We start from the raw sequence: 23,238 nt of genomic DNA on the forward strand, positions 1-23,238 counted from the left end.
AATTGAGAACTTGGGTTTACCCAAACCATCGTCTTGTTGTTGTAGAACACGTTGGGCTCCGACGGGGACAAAACCACGACCACGGAACGCATCACCAACGCCACGTCCAAGACCACGACCAACACCACGCCCTTGAGCATTAGCAGCTTCGGCATTGTCACCTTGCACAATGCCATCTTCATCAAGTGGTGGTTGTTGTTGCACCATTGTACGTATCTCACCAACGGCGGTTGTCAAAGCTTGTATAGATGCTTGAAGAGTCGTCACCGATGTTTGAACGGTATTAACCGCCGTAGTAGTCTCATCGACCTTCAAGTGAACACTCTGAATATCCTTGTCCAACGCTTCATTGGCAACACGGATTTCACGTTGTAGGTGATCACGTAGTGCCTCATACTCCAGCCAAGTAACTGCATCGTTGCCTGGATCCTTTTTCTCGCATCACATCAACATTCTCGGTAGAAGACATGATTAGTAGGTTAGTGCACTAAACAAAAATCTTTGGTGGTACTCTCACAACTCACTCAAAACTGATAAGAAAGGTAAATCTTACCGCTCCAAAGTGAATTAGTATTGCTCACCAACTTGGATTGACGGACTAGTGCACGGATCTAGCGAAGCGAATATCAAGGGTATAAGACAAATCACACGACAAAGCAGGATATATGTGGGGCTGTAGGTGGGCTACCTATTTGCACCAATAACAAGCTCTAGCGCTGACCGTAGACAACCAATGATACTCACACAAGGTGATATAATGGGGCAATGCAACTATATGTGGGAAAGGTTGCAATGCACTAGAGAGACGCTAGCAAAGCTCAACGAGACAGACACAAGATTGCTCAACTACGGGTGCAGTAAAGTAAACTTAGGCCTTCACTTGATTCAACTAGCACTTCACTTTTCTTTTTGGATTTTTCTTTTTGTAGAACACACGCAGCTATGTAGCTCTTTTTGCTTCTTTTCAATTTTCCCTTTTTTTGATTTTTTTTGACTCAACTCCTTGATAACACGGCCAACAGAAATTGCAAAGCACCAAACCCTTACGAGCAGCCTGTCGAGCGGTAAAACTAGTCTCTTCTGGGGAAGTTCCTAGTCACTTTATATCGATAGGCTGTGTCTATGGTTGGGAACAAGCACACTGTACGCTATGTGGACTCGGAGTAACAAAACTGACACGATATGATAAACTAGATGATAGAGAAAACACAAACCCTAACAATTCTACTAGATGAAAGATAAAGATACGCAAAAACAACTACGAAAGGCAACTAAAACTCGAAATTAGTGCAATCTAAGGCTATGGCAAACCCTAACCCTAACTTTTTATGGCTTTTTCTGGATAGGAAAACACTCACAACTCAACTATGGGGTGGATTGTGGATGGCTTACCGAGGAAAACTAGAAATCTGATACCAAGATGATAAGGGGTTGCCCGATCTTCTCAGTAAGCGACGGGTGGTGATGAACACGTGATGGTAGCAGCGGATGAAATCGATGATATGAGGAGGATAACTTGTATGATGCCGACGAAATCTCTCGATTGATTCCTGATGCCAATGCAACAGCTCTCAACCCCGCAAGATATTCGCAACTCCACACACTTGCGCACGTAGCCGCCGACCACGAAGCGGTAGATTGCAATCTTCTAATCCCCAATGGAACAACAGATCACACAAACTTCCAAGTAGCATAAAACTCCAGATCGCAACGAATTGGAGAGTTGGGGAACAATAGTTTTGCTTAGCAAACAACTATGAACTAGGGTTTATCTTAAACGTGGTCTAAAGCAGCTAGGGGGTCGTCCAAGGCACTTATATAGGCGTCCGGGACGAGTTCTGGTCGAAAAGATACAAGAATAACCGACCCAGAATAGATCTGGTCGAGACAGACTCGGACTGGTCCGGTCTGGGGTCCGGTCAACCGGGCGGTCCGGTCTGTGGTCCGGTCAACCGGTCGGAAACCGGAAACTTCGCAACTTTCCGGTTTCTACCCGGTACGATAAATTTCATCCGGTTGGCGGCCGGTTGTCGACCGGTCGACCGGGCCAGGGACCGGGCTGGCCGGTCTGGGGGCCTACCGGCCTGGACGTCGTCTTCTCCTCTCGCGCATGCCTCCCACTCCTCCCTCGCGCGTCCATGAGATATCTTCATGTCCAGCTCCATGTCCAGCTTCACGGCCATCTTGACGTCCGTCTTCATGTCCAGCTGCTCCTCTCCTCGTGCGATGCTTGTCTCCTCTTGATACCTGTTGTTTAAGTAGCTTCGCACGAGCTCTTGTAATTGGTCCAATCCGAACTTCATTGGACTTGAGCTTCACAGCAGGTTCATCTTCATTTGTTAATGACGGAGGTAGTGGTGAAGTAGGGATGTCCTCATCAAGGAGCATGTCATTCATAGATTCGGGATTCCCCAGACTATCACGACCGATGGAGGTTCGGTTTTCGTTTCTAAGGAGTTTAGAAAGTTCTGCGAGGACATGGGAATCAAGCTGATCCGATCGTCTCCATACTATGCTCAAGCAAATGGGCAAGCTGAAGCGTCCAACAAGAGCCTTATCAAGTTGATCAAGAGGAAAATTGACGAGTATCCTAGACGTTGGCACGATGTGTTGTCAGAGGCTTTGTGGGCTTATCGTATGTCGTGTCATGGAGCAATAAAGACCTCGCCATACCATCTGGTCTACGGACAAGAAGCTGTGTTGCCCTGGGAGATCACGGCTGGTTCAAGACGGACTACGTTTCAGGATGATTTAACAACTGAAGAATATGCAGCCCTGATGAGTGACAGCATTGAGGATGCAACGGAACTCAGACTCTGGTCGCTTGAGAAAATCAAGGAGAACAAAGCCAAGGTAGCTCGCGCATATAATAAGAAGGTGAGACCGAAGGAGTTCCTTGTTGGTGATCTGGTATGGGAAGCTGTGTTGCCGTTGGGGACTAAGGATAAAGCGTATGGTAAATGGTCTCCAAATTGGCACGGACCGTACAAAGTCGACCAAGTTTTGAAGGGCAATGCATACATGCTCGAGCAGTTGGATGGGGTGCAGTTCCCAGTGGCCGTCAATGGCCAGCATCTCAAGAAATATTTCCCAAGTATGTGGGATGATGGGCAGTAAAATATGGAGGCCGATGCACGAAATCGGCCAGTAAAAAAAATGCGCAGCCATCGACTCTAGAGGAACAAAATATTATGATCAGGTATCAAGTTACAGTCTGAATTTGAGGAGTGTTTGATTGAACCTATCTAATTTGGTAATTGAGTTTGGCCTTATGGGTGTTTGATGGTGAAAGACCGATATGCTGCTATCGGTTCTTGGTGCGTTGACCTACTTTGACAATCGGAAGATTAGAAGACCCTCGGAAAATCAAATTAGGGGAACAATTTTCATTGATTCAAAGAGGGATTTTACAAGGAAGAGCCGATGGCTCTCAAAAGGATCATCCGATGCCTAATGCACTACCACTACTAGCCCTGCACTACTCCCTAATCTACGGGCCGTCGCTGCCCTCGTCGTCACCGTCGTAGCTGCCGTCGGCGCTGCTGCCGGCGAGCTCCTCGTCACTGCTGATGAAGCCGCCGGCAGGGGCTTCATCCTCCTCGTCGTCGTCGTCGTCGTCGTCATACGACCCGGCGCGGAAGCGCTTGGCCGGTGGGTACTCCTCGGAGGAGGAGTCCTCCTCCGTCTCTTCTTCCTCCTCGTCGGAGGAGAGGTCCGCCTCCCATGAGAAGAGGTCGTCGTCGCTTGCCGCCTCCAGCTCCCCGTCAACGAGGAACTGGAGGTCTTCTTCCCTATCGGTGAGGGGCTCGTCGCCCTCTGACTCGATGGAGGAGTCCCAATCCCTCGCGTCCCAATACTCGGGGGCGAGAGCCTCGTATATGGCCATCAGATTGACTTCCGGCTCTAGCTCGCTGGAGGAGGAGGAGTCGAAGGAAAGGCCGGAAGAGGCGGAGGAGGAAGAGGTAGACATGGCTGCAGAGGGGGATTTTTGCCGATGGCTAATGCGGAGAAGGGGGTTGAAGAGGCGAGCTGCTCAGATGAGTTTAAATAAAGGGGATCTAGTGAAAGACGATTCAATGCTGTTGCAGTTTCGAGGATGCGGTGCCAAAAAACTGTCAAATCGTGCAGTGCAGAGAAGTTGAGAAGGCATGATGGAAGGATACTGAAGCGGTTCTGCTCTGCCACGACATGACCCTACGAAGAAAAAAAACAGAGTGGTTTTGGAATTATCATTACCAAAACCAGGGGGGCATGTGTTATCACCAGATTTTGGCCAAATCAAGATATGGGCCGTAATTGAGATGGGCTTGGAGGATATACACGTGGAGTGTCTCTGAAGCGGCCTTGCACGAGAATTTGGGCTATATTGCCCGTGTATCTGTATATTATGATAGATTAGAATCAAGAGATAGAGCTTAACCCGTACACGGTTAGGTTTATTCCCGAATTAGAAAGTCCACGGACTATAAATATGTATCTAGGGTTATTGAGAAAGGAAGACAATCACGTTCACAACAAACACAATCTAGGCGCATCGCCACCCCTTGTTTCGAGGGTTTCTCTCGGGTAAGCATCATGCTGCCTAGATCGCATCTTGCGATCTAGGCAGTATAGGTTTATTCGTTATCTGGTGTTACTCGTACTGAAGCCTTTTTGATGGCGAGTAACACTACTTATCGTAGATGTTTTGGGGCTTGCATCGTTGTTCTTCTGATATGCTTGCTTAGCTATGCCGCCCCTCGATATCTAGCCGCCCTTACACCTATCTTAGGTGTAAGGGTGGCATCTTGCTTCATCTTTATTTAGTAGATTCGATCTGTTATAGTTGCTCCTTGTTCTTCAAGGATTAGTTTGATATCTGTATGGTTAGGCCTTGCAAACGGGTTGAACGATCCGATAGCGCGCTAGGTATGGCTTACCGATCCTAGAAGGGATGTTCCGGGAATCGACTCTGTGTTGGTTTTTAGGCCTCTTTTAGGGTTAGTTTTCCATCATCTTTCGTATCTGCTAGGCTCAACTACGCGTAGGATGTTCCGGTTATACGGTGAAAACCCTAAACTGTCGTAGATCGACTTAGCTTAATATTAATGAAGCAGGACACCCATGTTATTGCAAGATCTAACATGAACCATGGGTCAATCGGCTCCTTGAGCCGATGAGCAGGGTAACCTGAGAGCCGATCGAGGCTCATTTAATGTTTACGTGTCTACCATGCAGGAAACTAATCGAAGCGATCCAACACCTCCCTGATCTGGTATAGGTCAGGTGGCACGCCCTTGCGACCGTCAGGACGTGCGCCAGAGCATTGCGGGACGACGACGAGGGACCAGGGCCCACCAGCAGTCTTGGAAGCCTCCCGGCTCTTCGTGTTGCTCGCCGCTGCTCGCCGGTGGGTTTTGGCAGGCAACAGGAGGAAGCTTGGCAATAATGCCACCGACCACAAACTTGTCCGACAAGGTACACTTAAACTGCTCAAGTTCTTTGGCAAGTGACTGTATCGCATGAGCTTGCTCAACAACGGAGCGCTGACCAGTCATCTTGTAGTCATAGTATTGCTCCATGACATACAACTCAGTGCCAGCATCCGAGACCCCAAATTTGGCCTCGAGTGCATCCCACGCATCCTTACCATGATCAAAAGTCATGTACGGGTCAATAATGTTGTCCGCAAGAATACTGAAGAGAGCCGCCTTAAACATCGCATCGACTTTCTTGTAGGCTTCCTCCTGAGCAGGAGAAAGATCACCCTTAGGTTTGCCAAGAAAGGCGCTATCGCAGTTCATGTTCTGAAACCAGAAAACTGCACTCGTGCGCCACCTCTTATAGTGCGAACCATCAAAGAGAGGCATCCTAGTAGCAGCGACAAGGCCACTTGAATTCATTTGCCTATCATCAGGTTTTTGGATTGTTGAATATATAAGCAAATTATCATATGAATTAATCTGAACTAGTATTTGATAAATCATGACTACATAAACAACTGATGAACTAATCATGCAGATCAACAGAGTGGATGAACATATAGCATCTACACAAGATAAACCTATTGCATCTACCCCAAACAGCAGTACTAGAAACTCTAGTAAGATGTGAAACGAGGAGGACAGAAACGTGTACCGTCCAGCGTTGGCGGCAGCAGCAGCAACAGTGATGTTGGCGGCAGCAACATCCTGATTGTCGCCCATGTTGATATTGCCGAAGAGGTTGTCGATGTCGAGGAAGAAGTCGTTGTTCGGCAAGTGGTCGTCGGACGACGTCGTGTTGCTAGTAGTCGCGCGTAAGAGCTCCCCAAAAACATGATTGCCCCTCACCCGTACAGGTCTACGAGAGGCAGGGTTCCGGAGGCCTACTGTCCCGCCGCTCGGTGCACGCCGAAGGACGTGATGAGGAAGACGAAGGCGGCGGCGCAATGAACTGGAAAGAGGCGGTCGCATATGGTGTCTCGTACAAGGAAGGTAGGGTTTTCGTCCACACTTATATAGTGCGGTTCGGGAAGGTCGTGGGGCGTAGCCCACGTACGAGTCCATGATCCAGAAAAACCGGAACGAAACGGCTGAGTTAACGCGTCCGTTAGTGACTCATAATTGTAATTGATTACACAATTAATTTCTCGAACAACAAAAAGATAAGCTCGGCTCGGCGAGATTCCCGCAACCCGCGGCGCGTCGTGATGTGCGTGCGTGACGAGCCGAAGCGGGCGGCGGAGGAGGAGGAGTGCGCGAGGGCTCTCTCTCTCTTCTCACTCACTTACTAGGACTAGAACAACCCACCTTATATACCACTCCAACTCTCTCCCAACTAGCAATGTGAGACTAAACTTTAGTCGCACCCCTTGCCATTCCCACATGGGCCAAGAGAATTTCAGAATTTGTATTTGGACATGGGCTAAGACCCAAGGCAAAATTCTAGCACCCACTTTCTAAACTGCCGACTGAAAATCATGTTGCTAGTACGACTCACGAAGAGTGGCGCTAGCTGGTGGAGCACTAGAAGCCTCCCCACAACATTCTCAGTCTATTTTTTAAAATCAAAGTTTTTTTACTTGTACATGCATATGCACGTATAGCGTTAGTAATTTCTACCTTTGGTGCAGTTGATCAGCAATATAAATCAAAATAAGCGTTCTAAGATCCCGCTCCATCAAATAACTGGATGGCACAGCTACACTGCACAGGTGGAAAATCTGGTAAGTCAAGACGTGTGTTGTTTATAGAATGATAGAGTACATAGTTTCATCAACAAGCTGGATGGATATTTACTATGTAACTTGTATTTTGCTGAATGCATGCGCTGGTCTTTTAAATCACTAATTGCGTTCATACATGTTTGCCATAGATAGTTAATATATCTAACTCCTGGTATCATTTCCATGATGCTCACTTTGCCAAGAAGGTACATTGCTTAGTTCTGCGATGGATAGCTCAGGTGCATTTTAAACTAAATTCCTGTTTTGGTAGGTAGCTGTTTGTAGATCCTTTTGTGCACATCGTTGCTTGCGCAACAATCTGCAGATTCTTTCTACAATATAGATGTTCTACATCAAACTGCTCTAAATAGTGATTAACTTGCACAACAACATATAACATCGCACACATTTGATGGCTGTGAAATATGCCATTTTTTCTCGCATTTAAACCATTATCTAAGTCAAGAGATTGACTATTTAACTCTCAACTTGCCACTAATGACTAATTAATGCAAAGATGTGCAATCTCTTCTATTTTTGGATGATGTGCAGAAAATCAAGTCATAATGATAAATGGACATGCAATTACTGAAGAAAATCGCGTCAGTAGTACGACAAAGTTGACTACGCTCGAAGAGGCGGTTCCAGAGACTTTAACGAGCATCAGTACGGGCAAGCCCCACCCGTACCGTTCGCCCGTACCATGCGCCGCAGCCTTCCTGGGGTCAAACCCTATAAGTTTCGTGAAGGACCCGACGCCAAAAAGAGACCCATTCGTCGCCAAACATAGCCGCCATCCATTAGATCCATCTGCACCACACCGAAGGAGATCCACCACCATAGTTCATCTATTCTATCTCCAATCTCCTCCATAGCCATAGTAATCACCATTGTAATAGAGATCTCCTCGAGAATTGGCGACCATTGTAAGAATATTGTGGTTTCAATCTAAGTATTTGCCACAATTATTTCTATCTTTGTTATTGATCTTGATATTATGTGTGAGTAGTCCTCACGGGCTGCGGGTTGGGGTGAATCCTCGCAACGTTTATGTGCAATAATCTTATTATATGTGTAAGGATTGAATAGGAATTTTGCAATCTTGTATCCTTGTCTCTTTGCCTCGTTTCGATGATCTGCAGGTACCCGTATCATTCAAATCGATCAAGGGAAGAGGTGGGATGAGTGGAGAACGGCGTGCTACCGCAAAACCTCAGTGAGAGAAAAGAGAAAGTAACTATACATGTTTAGTGATTCATTCAGAATCATGACACAATCATCTAGCCTAATGCTTTGGTCTGTATTCATATGCTTAATAACTGTTGTTGCTCGCGGCTGTGAAGACAGTGGTTGGACCAAAGAGGCTTTTATCACCCCTGGCTTTAGGGGCAAGAGTATTTACGGATGTGCTACTCACAAATATCTTATCTCTATTTTATTTGTTACACTTATGCGCTACAATTATATATGTATGCATAGCTACAGAAGAAACCTTAACCCTGGCCTATTTTCCATCATCGAAATACACCCTCCTTAAAAGTAAACTAGATAGGTCCGATAAATATAAAATCGAATTATCTAGCAAGTCTTGTAGACGTTTCCTTTACACAATTTTAGCAGTGCTTCCTAAGGTTCGATTAAATCTAGGTCTACTAGGGAAAAAGTTTATCATACTAAAATCCGTAATCCAGATCGAAGGTATCAACCCTTTTTCTGGCGCCGTTGCTATTGAAGCAATTTCGCTATTCCGGTAAGGTTACTAGAGACCTTGTTAGTTATTTTTTATTTTGTTTTAAGTTTTTATTTACTGTTATTACTTTACTATTTTTATTCTCTACTTGAAAACCCCCTAAAAAATTAGTTACTTGTTCTTTTACAATCATAGGAGAAAATACCAAAAAAAATCACTATGGCAGAAAAGAAGCTTAGGGAATATGCTATCCCTAATGATGATTTTATTCGTGCACCCATAACTCAGCTCGCTGTTACAGCGAGAACTATGAAATTAAGGCTAACCTTTTGAGTTTGGTTGAGCAAAACCAATTTGGAGAAACTCAGGTATGACCGGGCCGCCGTTGCTACATTAGTGGCGACCGCCATTGCTCACGGCAGCATTGCTGCAAATAGCCGGCGGCGATGCTCTCAGTGGCTGGTGGCATTGCTGCAAATGGCATGCTGCGTTGCTTCCAGCGACCGGAGGTGGTGCAGCAAACGTCTAGCATTCACGACGACGACGTTGGTGCAATGGGAGCTGGAGGCACTGATAGAGCTCCTTTGGGGCCGAACTGGGCCATGGCCCGCCCAGCTTTTTTGCCAAAAAATTGTAACCCTTATACATCTAAGGCCTAGCATACCAGCACGCATTGCCTCTCCTTGTATGTTGCCTTCTACTAGTCAACTATCCTCGCTAGGTTCCCGAGACTGGACGGAACCTCCTTGCTAGGTTTTGCAATTGGACAAAAATAGAGGGGGAAGTGGTGGAGCCACGAACACACTGCAAGGGAATGGGGCCACGGTACCAGCCTGACACCCAGAGATTTTCCTGCTTGAAAAGTGCGACCAGATCCAGAACAGAATCGATCACATTTCTTCTCCAATTCCCTGCGTGAGTTAGTTACTACGGAAATCTTATTTATTTTCCTAAATTCTTAGATGTTCATTGTTCAGGAAGTAGCATGATGTGGGAGGAACCCAGTGGATCCTCCTAGTTGATGCCCGATCTTTCACAGCGAGAACCTGGGGTAGAGAATCCTCCCAACAACGCGATGAACGCATCCTGGAGAAGAGGGAACGAATCCAGCAAGCAACGGATCGATGAACGATACGCCTCAAACCAAGAGCTAGACAATCCTTGATGAACACAAGAACCTTCGCAGCGGATATAATAGATAACGGCAGCGCCGTACCCCCGGAGGGATGATACACGTGATCACACGCTATAGGGAAACCCTAAACTTTTAGACTAAACTTGAACTACCTCTAACCCTAGCCGCCCCACCTCCTTATATGAGAGGGAGAAGTGGCCGGCCGGCCCCCTTATTGGGCCTAACCTAGTTTGACTTGGACAGGCCCAAGTCAAATAGACTCTATTAAAACCCTAGATGGCCCACAGCATGACCTGGCTACATTATTTCCTAACATAGAATGAATGACACAACCTTAGACTTAATTATTACATGGCGTAGGTCGTCCTAGCGTGTCACTCCTGAATCCTTGATGGCGTACCACCTAGGTTGGTGGAGTCCTGAAATTGGGCTCCACATAGGCCTCCATGCCCATATCATCAGGAACCCAGTGGATCCTCCTAGTTGATGCCCGATCTTTCACAGCGAGAACCTGGGGTAGAGAATCCTCCCAACAACGCGATGAACGCAGCCTGGAGAAGAGGGAACGAATCCAGCAAGCAACGGATCGATGAACGATACGCCTCAAACCAAGAGCTAGACAATCCTTGATGAACACAAGAACCTTCGCGGCGGATATAATAGATAACGGCAGCGCCGTACCCCCGGAGGGATGATACACGTGATCACACGCTATAGGGAAACCCTAAACTTTTAGACTAAACTTGAACTACCTCTAACCCTAGCCGCCCCACCTCCTTATATGAGAGGGAGAAGTGGCCGGCCGGCCCCCTTATTGGGCCTAACCTAGTTTGACTTGGACAGGCCCAAGTCAAACAGACTCTATTAAAACCCTAGATGGCCCACAACATGACCTGGCTACATTATTTCCTAACATAGAATGAATGACACAACCTTAGACTTAATTATTACATGGCGTAGGTCGTCCTAGCGTGTCACTCCTGAATCCTTGATGGCGTACCACCTAGGTTGGTGGAGTCCTGAAATTGGGCTCCACATAGGCCTCCATGCCCATATCATCCTCCCCTCCTTCAAGAAGCGTTGTCCCCAATGCGTGAAGGTCTTCTGGAAAAGGTGACGTGATATGAACATGACACGTCCTCGCCGTCCTCAAGTCTTGCTTGCCTTCCACACCACATCCTCCCTCGCGGCCTTCTTGACTTGATACAACACTTGGCGCCTCCTTTCTTCTCCACATGAGCTTGGACTTTAGCGCCAATTCTTTCTTCTTCTGAGGTCTTGATGGAACCCTGTGTCGCTGAACATGACCCTGCATAAGATGTGTAATGCCTGGGCCACATAAATGTCTCACACATCCATCCTTGCCTCGATGCATCCGCGGTGTCGCGGAAAACTGGACTGCAGTACTCCTAGCACGGTAGTGCCGCTGCCCACTGTCTCCACTAACACGCTGCGCCACAGCCGGTCTAGGCGCCGGTTGACCGGACGGTTGACCGGCCCGGCCGGTCCTGGAGCCGGTCGGTCGGCCCTGGCACCGGGCGGAAACCCCATCAACACTGGTTTCTCGAGCCTTCTCACCTCCCACTCCTCCCACGCGCATCTGCGCCATATGTACTGGAACATCATCAGCACAAACATCATCAGTCTGCATACTAGCATCAATACAAACTGGAACTGTAGCACATGCTGCAACATCCACATCAACAACAAGTGTAGCTTCATCCAGCTTGTCACCAACAAGAACTGGCTTGTCATCTACAGGCTTGGCTGAAACATTACCAACATCAATGCTCGGAACATCATGCACCGCTAGCTGCACTTTAGGCTTGTGCAACTTCTCCTTACGCACTACTAACTCCACATCGGACTTGATATGATCATCACCCATAGGCTTCAAAGTCCGCTGTTTGCTCGCCCAGCATGTGTCACATTGCGATCATACTGCCAAGGACGCCCAAGTAGCAATCCACACACCTCCAATGGCAACACATCACAATCGATCTCATCAACATAATCACCAACTGTAAATGGCACACGCACCTTGTGAGTAATCTTCAGCATACCACAGCTATTCAACCACTCAAGACGTTTAGGTTCAGGAAGACGCCATGTAGACAACCCCAATGCTGCCACCATCGCCTTGCTAATGCCATTAGTACAGCCTTCCTCCATCAATCATCAACTTGCAAGCCTTGCCCTTGATAAAACACTGAGTCTGAAACAAACTCCATCGCTGAACCTTGTCAACTGTCTTGCAAGCATCATCTTGTACCTTCTTGAGTTGCATATTCAGCCCGCTCAATGGTACATCATCCTCCACAGTCACAGGAGTGCTCTTGGTATCAGAGCCATGTTTCCGCTCTTCTGAAGATATCACCTTGTCCTCAGTGACTGTTGGTAGTGGACTAATCTGCTGAGCAGTAACTATGCACTTGTCCACTGACTTCAATGCATGCCCGACTCCGGATGACTTCTTACGATCCTTCAATGGTAACCCGAAACCACCACGAAGAAAATTATTGAAGTCCACCCAAGTATAAGCATACTCGCCTCTATCAACGACATCATACCAATATATGTCCAACTCGGCATCCGGACGCTCGTGAGCTAGAAGACAAGCATCATACCCGGTGAACTTCCCTTTGTAGCGACGACATCGTTGGAAACCCAACTCCATGTACTTCTCCCAATCCTCGTATCGCTCAATTGTTGCGGAACGACGTAAATACCACTGTAGTCCTGACACAGAATGCGGTACGTCCTCCCAACGGCGGATATCAAGGTAATCATTGAAAACATCACCGGATTTCGTGCCACGTGAACACCGTATGCCACGCACATCGTCTCCAAATGAAGCATCAACAGTAGTAGCATCAAGGAGCATCGCCGGAGAAACAAGAGCAGCAGTAGCTAATATTGCCGAAGAAGCAACCGCAGTAACAGGAGAAACCGCCGGAGGAAAAGCCGCAGCAGTCTGAGCCGTCCCGGCCCAGGGCCCGGTTGGACCGGCCTCCAGACCGGCCTGCCCGGTCTCTGGCCCGGTTGACCGGTCGCCAACCGGATCGGCTGCCTCGTACCGGGGCCAAACCGGAAATCGGCGAATTTGCGAACTTCCCGGTTGGGCGCCCGGTTGACCGGGTTCTACGCCAGGCAGCCCGGTCACTGGCCCGGTCGACCGGATTTCAGACCGGATTTTTCGGGCAGGTCGCGAAATTTCGTCTTCTTCCCGATTCTGGTCGCGATTTTTCGCGATTTTGACCTCCGAAACAGCCATGGATGACCTCCAAACTCCACCAAACAATGCCAAACTTCCTCCAACCAAACTCCTTCGACCGAAAGCCAAACTCCTCCGATCTTAGAGCCAAACTTCTCCGATGCAAACCGATCAAAGAGATCGATCAACAACAACTCGCCGTGAGCAACCTAGAGCTCTGATACCACATGATGTGGGAGGAACCCAGTGGATCCTCCTAGTTGATGCCCGATCTTTCACAGCGAGAACCTGGGGTAGAGAATCCTCCCAACAACGCGATGAACGCAGCCTGGAGAAGAGGGAACGAATCCAGCAAGCAACGGATCGATGAACGATACGCCTCAAACCAAGAGCTAGACAATCCTTGATGAACACAAGAACCTTCGCAGCGGATATAATAGATAACGGCAGCGCCGTACCCCCGGAGGGATGATACACGTGATCACACGCTATAGGGAAACCCTAAACTTTTAGACTAAACTTGAACTACCTCTAACCCTAGCCGCCCCACCTCCTTATATGAGAGGGAGAAGTGGCCGGCCGGCCCCCTTATTGGGCCTAACCTAGTTTGACTTGGACAGGTCCAAGTCAAACAGACTCTATTAAAACCCTAGATGGCCCACAGCATGACCTGGCTACATTATTTCCTAACATAGAATGAATGACACAACCTTAGACTTAATTATTACATGGCGTAGGTCGTCCTAGCGTGTCACTCCCGAATCCTTGATGGCGTACCACCTAGGTTGGTGGAGTCCTGAAATTGGGCTCCACATAGGCCTCCATGCCCATATCATAGCAATTTATAGCATTTGTTGTTCAGTGTTCACTAAATTGGGAATTTCTTCTTCAATTTTGTAAATTACAACATCCAACAACAATAGGAAAGGTCACTCACAAGTTTTATATTGAAAAGAAAAAGGGATATGTATGCTTATTTTGTGTAGCTTCTTTTGATGCATCATGATATTAGATATATGTATTCATCTGCTGATTTTGTAACCTATGAAACGAAAAGATTTGATCAATGACTAATATCTATTGAAGAAGTGGGGATATCTCATAACAATTATTTGGTGTTTCTTCAAGCCTGGTCCGCCCAAGAATTTTTTCAAGCTCCGCCACTGGCCATAGGTGTTGCGACATGCGAGAGAGGTGCTTCCAAGGGGGGTGGAGGGGTGGTGGCAGGTGGGACGGAGGTGCTGCGATCATTTCTTCCCTAGGGGAGCCTCATCGGAGTACGTCGCCGGAGGTTTTTTCAGGGGCGACGCTCTCGAAGGTGTCGTAGGAAAGAGAGTGGTGGCTAAGAAGGAAGAAATGAATTGTTGGGGGCTCACGTGGGTGGGTCCCAATTATATTTTGTGCGGAAGAGGTGACTGATGCTGGACTCGACTTCGTTAGGATCCAATGGATCGATCGACGGCTGCCGACCCAGGGATCGGGAGAGATTTACACATTAATAACCCTTTGTAGAAAATAAAGCACGAAATGATCTTCCGACCAAACTATTTCACGCTTCTAACCCTTTTGTGTGACGTCCTTCGCAAGAGCGTCACATCTGTCTATTTGGCGCCCGTGGGAACGACGCCACACATTGTCGAATGACATGCTCGAGCCGCCACATATGACAGAATGTGTGGCGCTCTTGCGAAGGGAGCCACACAGAAGGGTGTGACGCCCTTGTGAAGGACGCCACACCGAGCTACACAAAAGGGTCAGAAGCGTAAAATAGTCTGACCGGAGAGTCATTTCGTGCAATTCTTATTAAATGGTTGTTTTTTTGTAAATGGCGCGGTATCCCGGGGGACGCTCAGCAGCACGCCCCTCTATTTTAACTCCTCTGAACCACTCCAGGGTCGTGCCCTTCTTCTCCGCCCGAAACCCGCCCGCGATCCCCATCTCTCCCATCTCGGCTCCCCCCTCGTCAAGCTGCCAGCGGCCGGCGCCGACTCGCCAAACCCGGAAGGGAGATACAACACCAGATCCAGACCTTACTGGTAAGGCCAGGTCCCATCCCCCGCGGCCCGCCTCTCATCTTATAGTACTACAAGTTCTTGTTTCTGTAGCCGACTCGAGAGATCCCATCCAGTACAGATTCTTTCAAGCATAGTTCGGCCGAGCTCCTCGGGAATTTGTTGTTACTTGTTGGGCTTAAAGATTCTTGTCAGCTACGTGTCTCAGCTTCCGCGGTGGCTGATGTTGCATTCCTTGTTCATGTGATTGTTTTAGGATATCAACAGCTGGAAGCTTAACCCCACTCATACGGACACATTAAATGACAGTCGCACCTTGAACTGCTAATTTATGTATTCCTGTGTTTTCGAGCATTGGAAAAATGGAATTTAATTAGAGATCTATAATTCCCTAGTACTACAAGTAATAGGTGATAAGCCGACAATTACTCCAAATTGTCATACAAGGTTCTTGACCTCTTATTGGTTCTGCAAATGTGTGAAACGATACTTGTTTAATTGAAGTGTCGATGTAACATAACATGTTGCTCAAAATGAGAAACTTTGCATTTGTTAAGAATTAAGGAATTTAGTTATCCAATCAAATTCCGCGTAAATAAATTATATGCAATTAGCAGTTGAGGACAAGTCTTACAAATTTATCCACACTTCTCGTAGTTTATTTATGCAGCGAGGTATACATTGCTTCAGAGTCTCCTTTTCTACTGCTGAATGAACAATCTTATAACCATTTATGATGGTCTTGCAGATGTTGCTTGTGGTTCTATCATCTGAGATTAATAAAGTCTTTTAGTCAATCATGGAAGAAAAACAAATCAACTCATCTCTCTTGCCACCTGCTGGTCCTGTGGATAACCAAGTTTCAACTCCACCTCCTGCTGTTACTACTGCCTATCAGGTTCCTCGTGCTACTTCAAATGATTCTGCAACTCAGATTGCCAGTATAAATCCTGTAGTCCCTTCATCTGCTGCTGCTGCTGCTCCGACTTCTGCTACCACGCAAGATGCTGCAGGCCTCGAGGCACCATTCTCCATGTTTTCTACATCTAATTTATCTTCCTGGGCTAAAAACCTGAAAATTCCCCAGCCTTCTTCAGGTCAAGAATCACCAACAGGAAAAAATACCTTGTCCCGTCTCACTAGTGGCCTTGGATTGCGCTCATCGCCGAAAGATCCACAGCAAGATGAGAGTGCTGTAGGAAGCATGACCTCAACAACGGCACAAACTGGTGTTTTTGGTTCCTTGACAAAAGGCATTGTGGATTCATCTAAGAATGCTGTTAAGGCAGTGCAAATTAAGGCTCGCCACATGGTCTCACAGAATAAAAGACGATATCAGGTACATATGTCTGTGCTAATTTTTCTCCACTGATCCTTTCTGACTTATGTTGAATGATGTGAACATTCTCGTGGAAAATGTCTTCTTCCAGTTACAACTTGAGGAGTTAGACATGAATAAGTGTGTTCATATAGCATGCATCTTCTCACATCTGTCATTTTAATCAAAAGAAGGTTTGTTTGTGTTTCTAGCTAGGCACTGCCATCCCTTATCATAGTATTTTATCAGTCCTCTGTTACTTTGATGTAATAATAACAAGGCAATGGAGAATGCTGTATGCAGAGTTTACCTATTTGGAAATAATGACCTATGTGATTATCTTTCGATCCTTGAAAGTTAATTATTGCCTTCGACACCTAGAAACTATGTAAAAATGGTAGGATGGTCAATTAGTAGACTATATCTTGTGGATCTAACACGAAAACAAAAGATGTTGACATGGTTCCCTTACTTATAACAGGAAGGCGGTTTTGATTTAGATATGACATATATTACAGAGAACATAATTGCTATGGGTTTTCCTGCCGGTGATTTGAGCTCTGGTTTTTTTGGATATTTTGAGGTCAGTGTCCTAAAGAGACTCCAGAGTTTGCTTATACGTTGTGTCTAGAAGGAAACACATTAATGCCTCTGTTTCAGGGCTTCTACCGTAACCACATGGAGGAAGTCATCAGGTTTTTTGAAATGCATCACAAGGTAGTTTTGCTCTCTGTTAAGTTTGTTAACCTGTATGCTACATGGACAATTCACGTTAAGTTGTTAAGAGTGGCTTACACATATTTATCTTATTTCCTCTTGTTTATGCTTCATGCTGCATTAACTTAATAACGTGAGTCAGTTTTTCTTTCTCGCAAAAAGAAGCAGTTTCCTTTGGTATAGGTGCGCCCTCTGAATATGAAACGGGAATTAACCTCTGGAAAACATTTACTAGTGCCGGAACAGTTGACAACCTATTCACACTAAATATTTTAAAATGTAGAGGTTTAATTGTTTCTATTATGATGATGAATGTGCAGGTTAGCTTTGTCATCCTTTGTAACGATGCATATCTTTCATAAGACGATGAACACCATCTGATCATTCGTACATGTATGCTTTTGCATTTTCATGAGTGTGATAATTATGCCACACCCATGATATTTTATTTCTATGCATTTTTGGCACACATCTAGATACATCCAAAATTTGACAAATCTTAGACAAACTTTATAGGACGGAGGGGGTAGATCCGATTAAACTTCATTGGGGGTCAGATTTCATTATTGTAGCCACTTGAATCAAGACTTACATTCGCCAGTTGATATTTTTTTACATCACTTACAAAATACAGTTAGTTATTACTTGAACTAGCTATGCCTTTTAACCTCTATAATAATAATAATAATTATGTTACAGGGGAAATATAAGGTGTACAACCTCTGCTCAGAAAGGCTGTATGATGCATCTCTGTTTGAGGGAAAGGTATGGGCAGCTTACAAACTTATGTCCTTGTTCTGTCACCCACCGAAAACTGATTTACTTAACTGGGAATCCATTGACTTATAAACCTTTCCCATCAGCTGCTTCAGTTTCCTTCACACAGTTTTGATAATGCAACAATCAGTTTTATTGGATATTCAAATTTAATGTGCATATTTCAGGTCGCATGCTTCCCTTTTGATGATCATAATTGCCCTCCGATACAACTTGTCATATCATTTTGCCAAAGTGCATACTCATGGTTGAAGGAGGACATAGAAAATGTAGTGGTTGTCCATTGCAAAGCTGGAAAGGCAAGGACAGGGTTGATGATCTCCAGCCTTCTTGTATACCTGAAGGTAAAATTGGTACTTGCATTTACTACTAACTACAGTAAGCCATTCCATTATTTTTGCCAAATTGTATTGAAGATTGGAAGCTTGTGTATCATATGTATGGACAGTTCTTTCCTACGGCAGAGGAGTCCATTGAATACTACAATCAGAAAAGATGTGTAGATGGAAAAGGGCTTATTCTTCCAAGTCAGATAGTGAGTAACCCTCAAAATATTTCAATTTATGTATATAACTTGTGCAGTGTATTATTCTTAATGTGCTGAAAAAAATTATAGAGATATGTGAAGTACTTCGAGCGCATCTTAACTCACTACAATGGTGAGAATCAGCCACCCCGCAGGTGCTCACCCAGTTTCCTCCATGATGTTGTGTGATCATCATGTATCTTGTACATTAGTAATTAAGCATGTGTCAGTCTACTCTCCAGGTGCATGCTTAGGGGATTTCGCCTTCATAGGTGCCCCTATTGGATCCGACCATCAATTACTGTCTCTAATCACAATGGTATCTTGCATGTTAAATTGCACTACTTGAAATATTCATCTCATATCATAATTCATAGATGAATAGCTTTGTGTTTTAAGGGTTTCTCCTGCATTGAACAATAAGCCTATTATGCAGGTGTTCTTTTTACTACGAAGAAGCATCCAAGAACAAAAGAACTAATGGTATGCCATTCATCAATAAACCATTATTGTGTCGTGTTTATTAGTAAACCGTTCTTGTTTGTGTTGAGTAGTTTCTAGCTTTCTGCTAACTTCGTATGGTTTTCTCTATTTATGTTTTTACAATCTCAGAAAATTATCAGTTTGGTATCACAAATGTTTGCGTGGGTTGTTCATATTATGGATTCTGTCTACTTTGCTTTTGTATGCTGGTAGTGGAAATCACATACCCGACAACTGCTATTATGTACCAATGCTAAATACAAGAATCTCTGTTGGACCAGTTCCATCATTTGAGTAAATTAGAAGAAACTACCAAGTAAATTACAACAAACTACCACATGTGTGGCTAGGTTAACTGGTTAGTACCTCTTTTCGTTTTGTTTTCAAATCTCATTTGTAGGTACTGAGTTGGCATCACATGCGGACGAGATGACATGGACGTGGTACCCACATGTTAGCCTCATTTTCTTTCCTTCTCTCTCTTCTCCTTCCTCTTCTCTCTCTCTCAACCCGAATTCCGCAACCCTCTGCTGTTGCCACCCCTCCTCCCGTGCTGCCCCTTTCCTATCTAGAGAGAGAACTGAGGCGGCGGGCGTCGCCTACTGCTTCCTGTGCCACTGTGGGGCGTTTTCTGCGGGTGCGCCCTCCGTGACATTGGACTCGGCGGCAACGATATACTTCCTCGGTGGCCCTGACCCACCAGGCCACCACATGGCCCAACCATTGCCTTTCCGAGGAGATTGCTTCTGTCCTCTCCTCCACCTCGACGCTATCCTCTCCTTTGCCTCGGTGTACCTTCCGTCTGAGGAGTTTCGGTTCTTCATGCAGGTGGAGTGGCAGCAGCGGCTTGACCCCGACGAGGACCTCCTCGACGAGAAAGGCGGCTCAGTAGTTCTTCTGGCAGTGGGTGGACTGCCACTGTCTCCTGTGGCAAGAAATTGAACCTTGGAGGCCTCCTGCCTCGGTCGAAATCGTCGCTGGTGAATTTGTTACCGTGGCGAGCTAATCAAGCCATCCTCGCCTGATTCCTTGCACGAGGAGCATTAATAGCCACCTACTAAGCCGATGTGAACATTCTGTTTGAGCCTGAGCGTACTGCAGAGACAGCTCCCCGTAGTCCTGTCATGGCCGGAGCTTGGAGGTCCCCAGCCATCGTTAGCCGCTTTCTCCCTGGTTCCGAGCCCGTCCGCCCTGAGCGCACTGCGTTTTGCGGTCAATGGCGACTACTGCTGGATCGCGAACTGTCGACATTTCCCCCAGCCCGTGCCTTACCATGCGTTCACTGCATCCGCCGAACAAAGAAGACCAGCAGGATGAAGAGAATAGAGAGAGACTAACAGGTGGGGCACTATATCCACGTCATCGTAGACTCGTAGTAACCATTTGTGTAGCCATGCCAGCCCTGGCAAATGGGCCCTACAGGCCAGGAAAGCTGACAAAACGTGATAAAATGGGAATCAGCGCTATTTGTGACCTCTTGTTTGAGAATTCGTAGAGATTTAAAAAAACGAAAAGAGGACCTGTTAAAGCCCAAATGTGGTAGTTTTTCTCCATCACCTATAGCTCGAAGCAGTCGCAGGTGGCCAACATATTGAAGACCAATAGTGCAATATACCTTACATAACAGTTTCAAGGCAAAACATGGCATTGGTCCCCATTTTCCTCTGTAGATACAGATAACAAAGAAACATTTTGTAAGTGCAATTGTATGTCAGCGTTGTTCTCAGTTCTGTAGTGCGCATAGTAGAAAAAATTATGTTGGTGCAAGGGTGCCCCAAAGCAGAATATGATTTACTAAACCAAAACATTTGAGACTTTGCACTAAGGCCAACCATATCTGAATACCGAGTTAGCATAGATTTTAATCCAACTGGTGTCAGAAACTGTATTACTTTGAGATCACAAATCATGATTTTTCTATCTTATCCAAGACCTCTCTCATGATGAAAAAATCACAATTCTTCTGGAATGCAATGAATATTACACTAATCGGGTATTGTTTTGTTAGATTTCCCGATCTTACCCTTATTTGTCAGGAAAATCATATGCAAGTTGTAATTGACGTTATTCTGAATTTTACATTACTGAAACTAACACAAGAGCAATGCTATAAAGAAATTATATTTGGGATTTGTGTGGTCGCTAGCTTATTTTGTTTTTGCTTTACTTGTCCTTTTTTTCTTCATTTCAGACTTTATCATACCAGTATTCTTTGCTGTTTCCCCTAAAGCAAAGTACCAAAAACATCAAACGATATTTCAAATTCTCTTATTTCACTGGTCTTGGTAGATCTATGATATGACCTAGGGAAGCTAGTTCTAATAATTTATGCATTTGACTCATCATTTGATCTATTCTTTCTTTTCTCCAAATGTGTGGAGTCATTCCTCCGATCTCACATGAAAACATAAGTTTTCAACCTGATTTCAGCCAGAAGATTTCTGGTTTAGTGCACCAAAGAAGGGAATTATGGTTTTTGCATTGCCTGGGGAGCCTGGATTAGCAGAGGTAGCTGCTGATTTCAAGATTGAATTTCACGATCGACAGGGAGATTTCTACTGGTGAGCTCCATTTCCTAACGACGTCATTCCTTCACAGAAATATCTTGCTAATGAGTACAATTTACTTTTATTGGTAGTGGTTGCGAGTTGCAGAGATTTAAATCCACGTAACATTTATATTGGATGCCATCAAAAGCTTATACATAAGAAACTGGAAAATAATTAGTCTCAATTCTATTGTACTCTTCACCTGTGCTTTTCAGTTGGCTAAATACAACTATGATGGAGAACAGAGTGACATTGAATCCAACCGACTTTGATGATTTTGACAAGGTAATTTATGTGTCATTGCTTATTTATTCGTATGGATTTATCTTTCAAGACCTTATATCGAAGTAGTCCACAAGATGCAGCGCTAAATATCCATTCTTATTGTTTATTTTTATTGGAATTTAATTTGACCTGCCAGTTATGTTTCATGGGTTGCCTTGTGTAGTTGCAAGGTAGGCCCTGTAGTTGTTGTAGCAACTTGTTACATTTTGTTTTATCATTGTGGATGGAAATGGGTTATTACTAGTAAGTGAAGAAATTGCATTGCGCTGATGGTGTTTATATTATCTAGAGGTTACCATGTTGCTCTTTGTTCAGACTGAATGACTATAATTATGTCATCCAGAGAAAATTGCCGTCACCTGGGTTCCAGGTCGAGGTTGTCCTGGTAGATTATGATGGTTCAGAACCACCAAAACAACAAGTAGCTGACCAAGCTGCTGATAACAAATCTGATGCCGATTCCTCCACGAGCACCAGCGCCAAAGAAAATTATGCTGTGCATGCCAACAAAGAAGCTGGAGGCGATGATAAGGATGATGTTTTTTCTGACAATGAAGCAGAAGATGGATCTTCCAAGGGGAAGAAGGAGAAGGTCTCCAGCAGTGGTCAAGGTACATCAAATGCAGCAAAAGGTTCTGAAACATGTGTTGCACAAAAGGAGGCATCTGCTGCTTCTAGTTGTATTGAAAAAGTCACTATATCCATCGAGCAAGGAAATGCAAGGGCACCTGATGCTGGTACTCTGAAAACTGAAGCTAGTAGCAAGAACAACTCTACCACAACACAACCCACTGCCGTGGAATCATCCAGCATGAGCGAGTTCAAGGCCATCGCTGCCGATGCTTCGGTCTTCTCGTTTGGAGACGAAGATGAATATGAAAGTGAATAATCCCACCACTCTTCCGGATGTTTTGTTTGTCATGTGTATAGTTTATCTCCTCTATAAAACAACAGGATAGCAAAGTTCATTCTTGCATTTTGTGTTTATTTTAGCCTTTCTACTGCCGTGATGTTTTACCCAGATGCACTTATTAAGTTATAACTCGGTGAGGTTTGTACTTCATCAATATATCTCGTTTTTTCTCTGAACAACAAAATATTTTATTCCTCTAGCAACAACATTTTAAAGATAAGATGTGAAAGGTTCCACACTATTAGTGTAACATCCCAAAAATTTCAGAATTTTGGTATGTTAAATTAATATGTCTGACTTGCTAGCAATTCTTAAAATTTCTCAGAAAATTTCAAACTTTTGAGGACTTGATAAAATTTTCTCAACTATTCTCAAAACATAATACATGAGTGGACTAATATGACTGTCTAAATTATAAATCTTAGTTGAACAA

The 23,238-nt window shown here is 45.2% G+C and overlaps 1 protein-coding gene across 1 annotated transcript; it reads left to right on the top strand.

Moving 5' to 3' along the window:
- Positions 1-15,083: 15,083 nt before the first annotated feature.
- LOC124654896 (phosphatidylinositol 3,4,5-trisphosphate 3-phosphatase and protein-tyrosine-phosphatase PTEN2A-like) lies at positions 15,084-23,008 on the top strand. Its single transcript, XM_047193869.1, has 13 exons — positions 15,084-15,261; positions 15,986-16,576; positions 17,037-17,138; positions 17,216-17,272; positions 17,972-18,037; positions 18,217-18,393; positions 18,498-18,584; positions 18,666-18,730; positions 18,818-18,894; positions 19,012-19,058; positions 21,489-21,619; positions 21,823-21,892; positions 22,236-23,008. Exons 2-13 carry the CDS (start codon positions 16,037-16,039, stop codon positions 22,779-22,781), a joined length of 1,965 nt encoding a protein of 654 aa, XP_047049825.1. The 5' UTR covers positions 15,084-15,261; positions 15,986-16,036; the 3' UTR covers positions 22,782-23,008.
- The last annotated feature ends 230 nt before the right edge of the window (positions 23,009-23,238 follow it).

This window comes from Lolium rigidum, chromosome 5, assembly GCF_022539505.1.
Source record: "Lolium rigidum isolate FL_2022 chromosome 5, APGP_CSIRO_Lrig_0.1, whole genome shotgun sequence".
Taxonomy (NCBI): Eukaryota; Viridiplantae; Streptophyta; class Magnoliopsida; order Poales; family Poaceae; genus Lolium; species Lolium rigidum.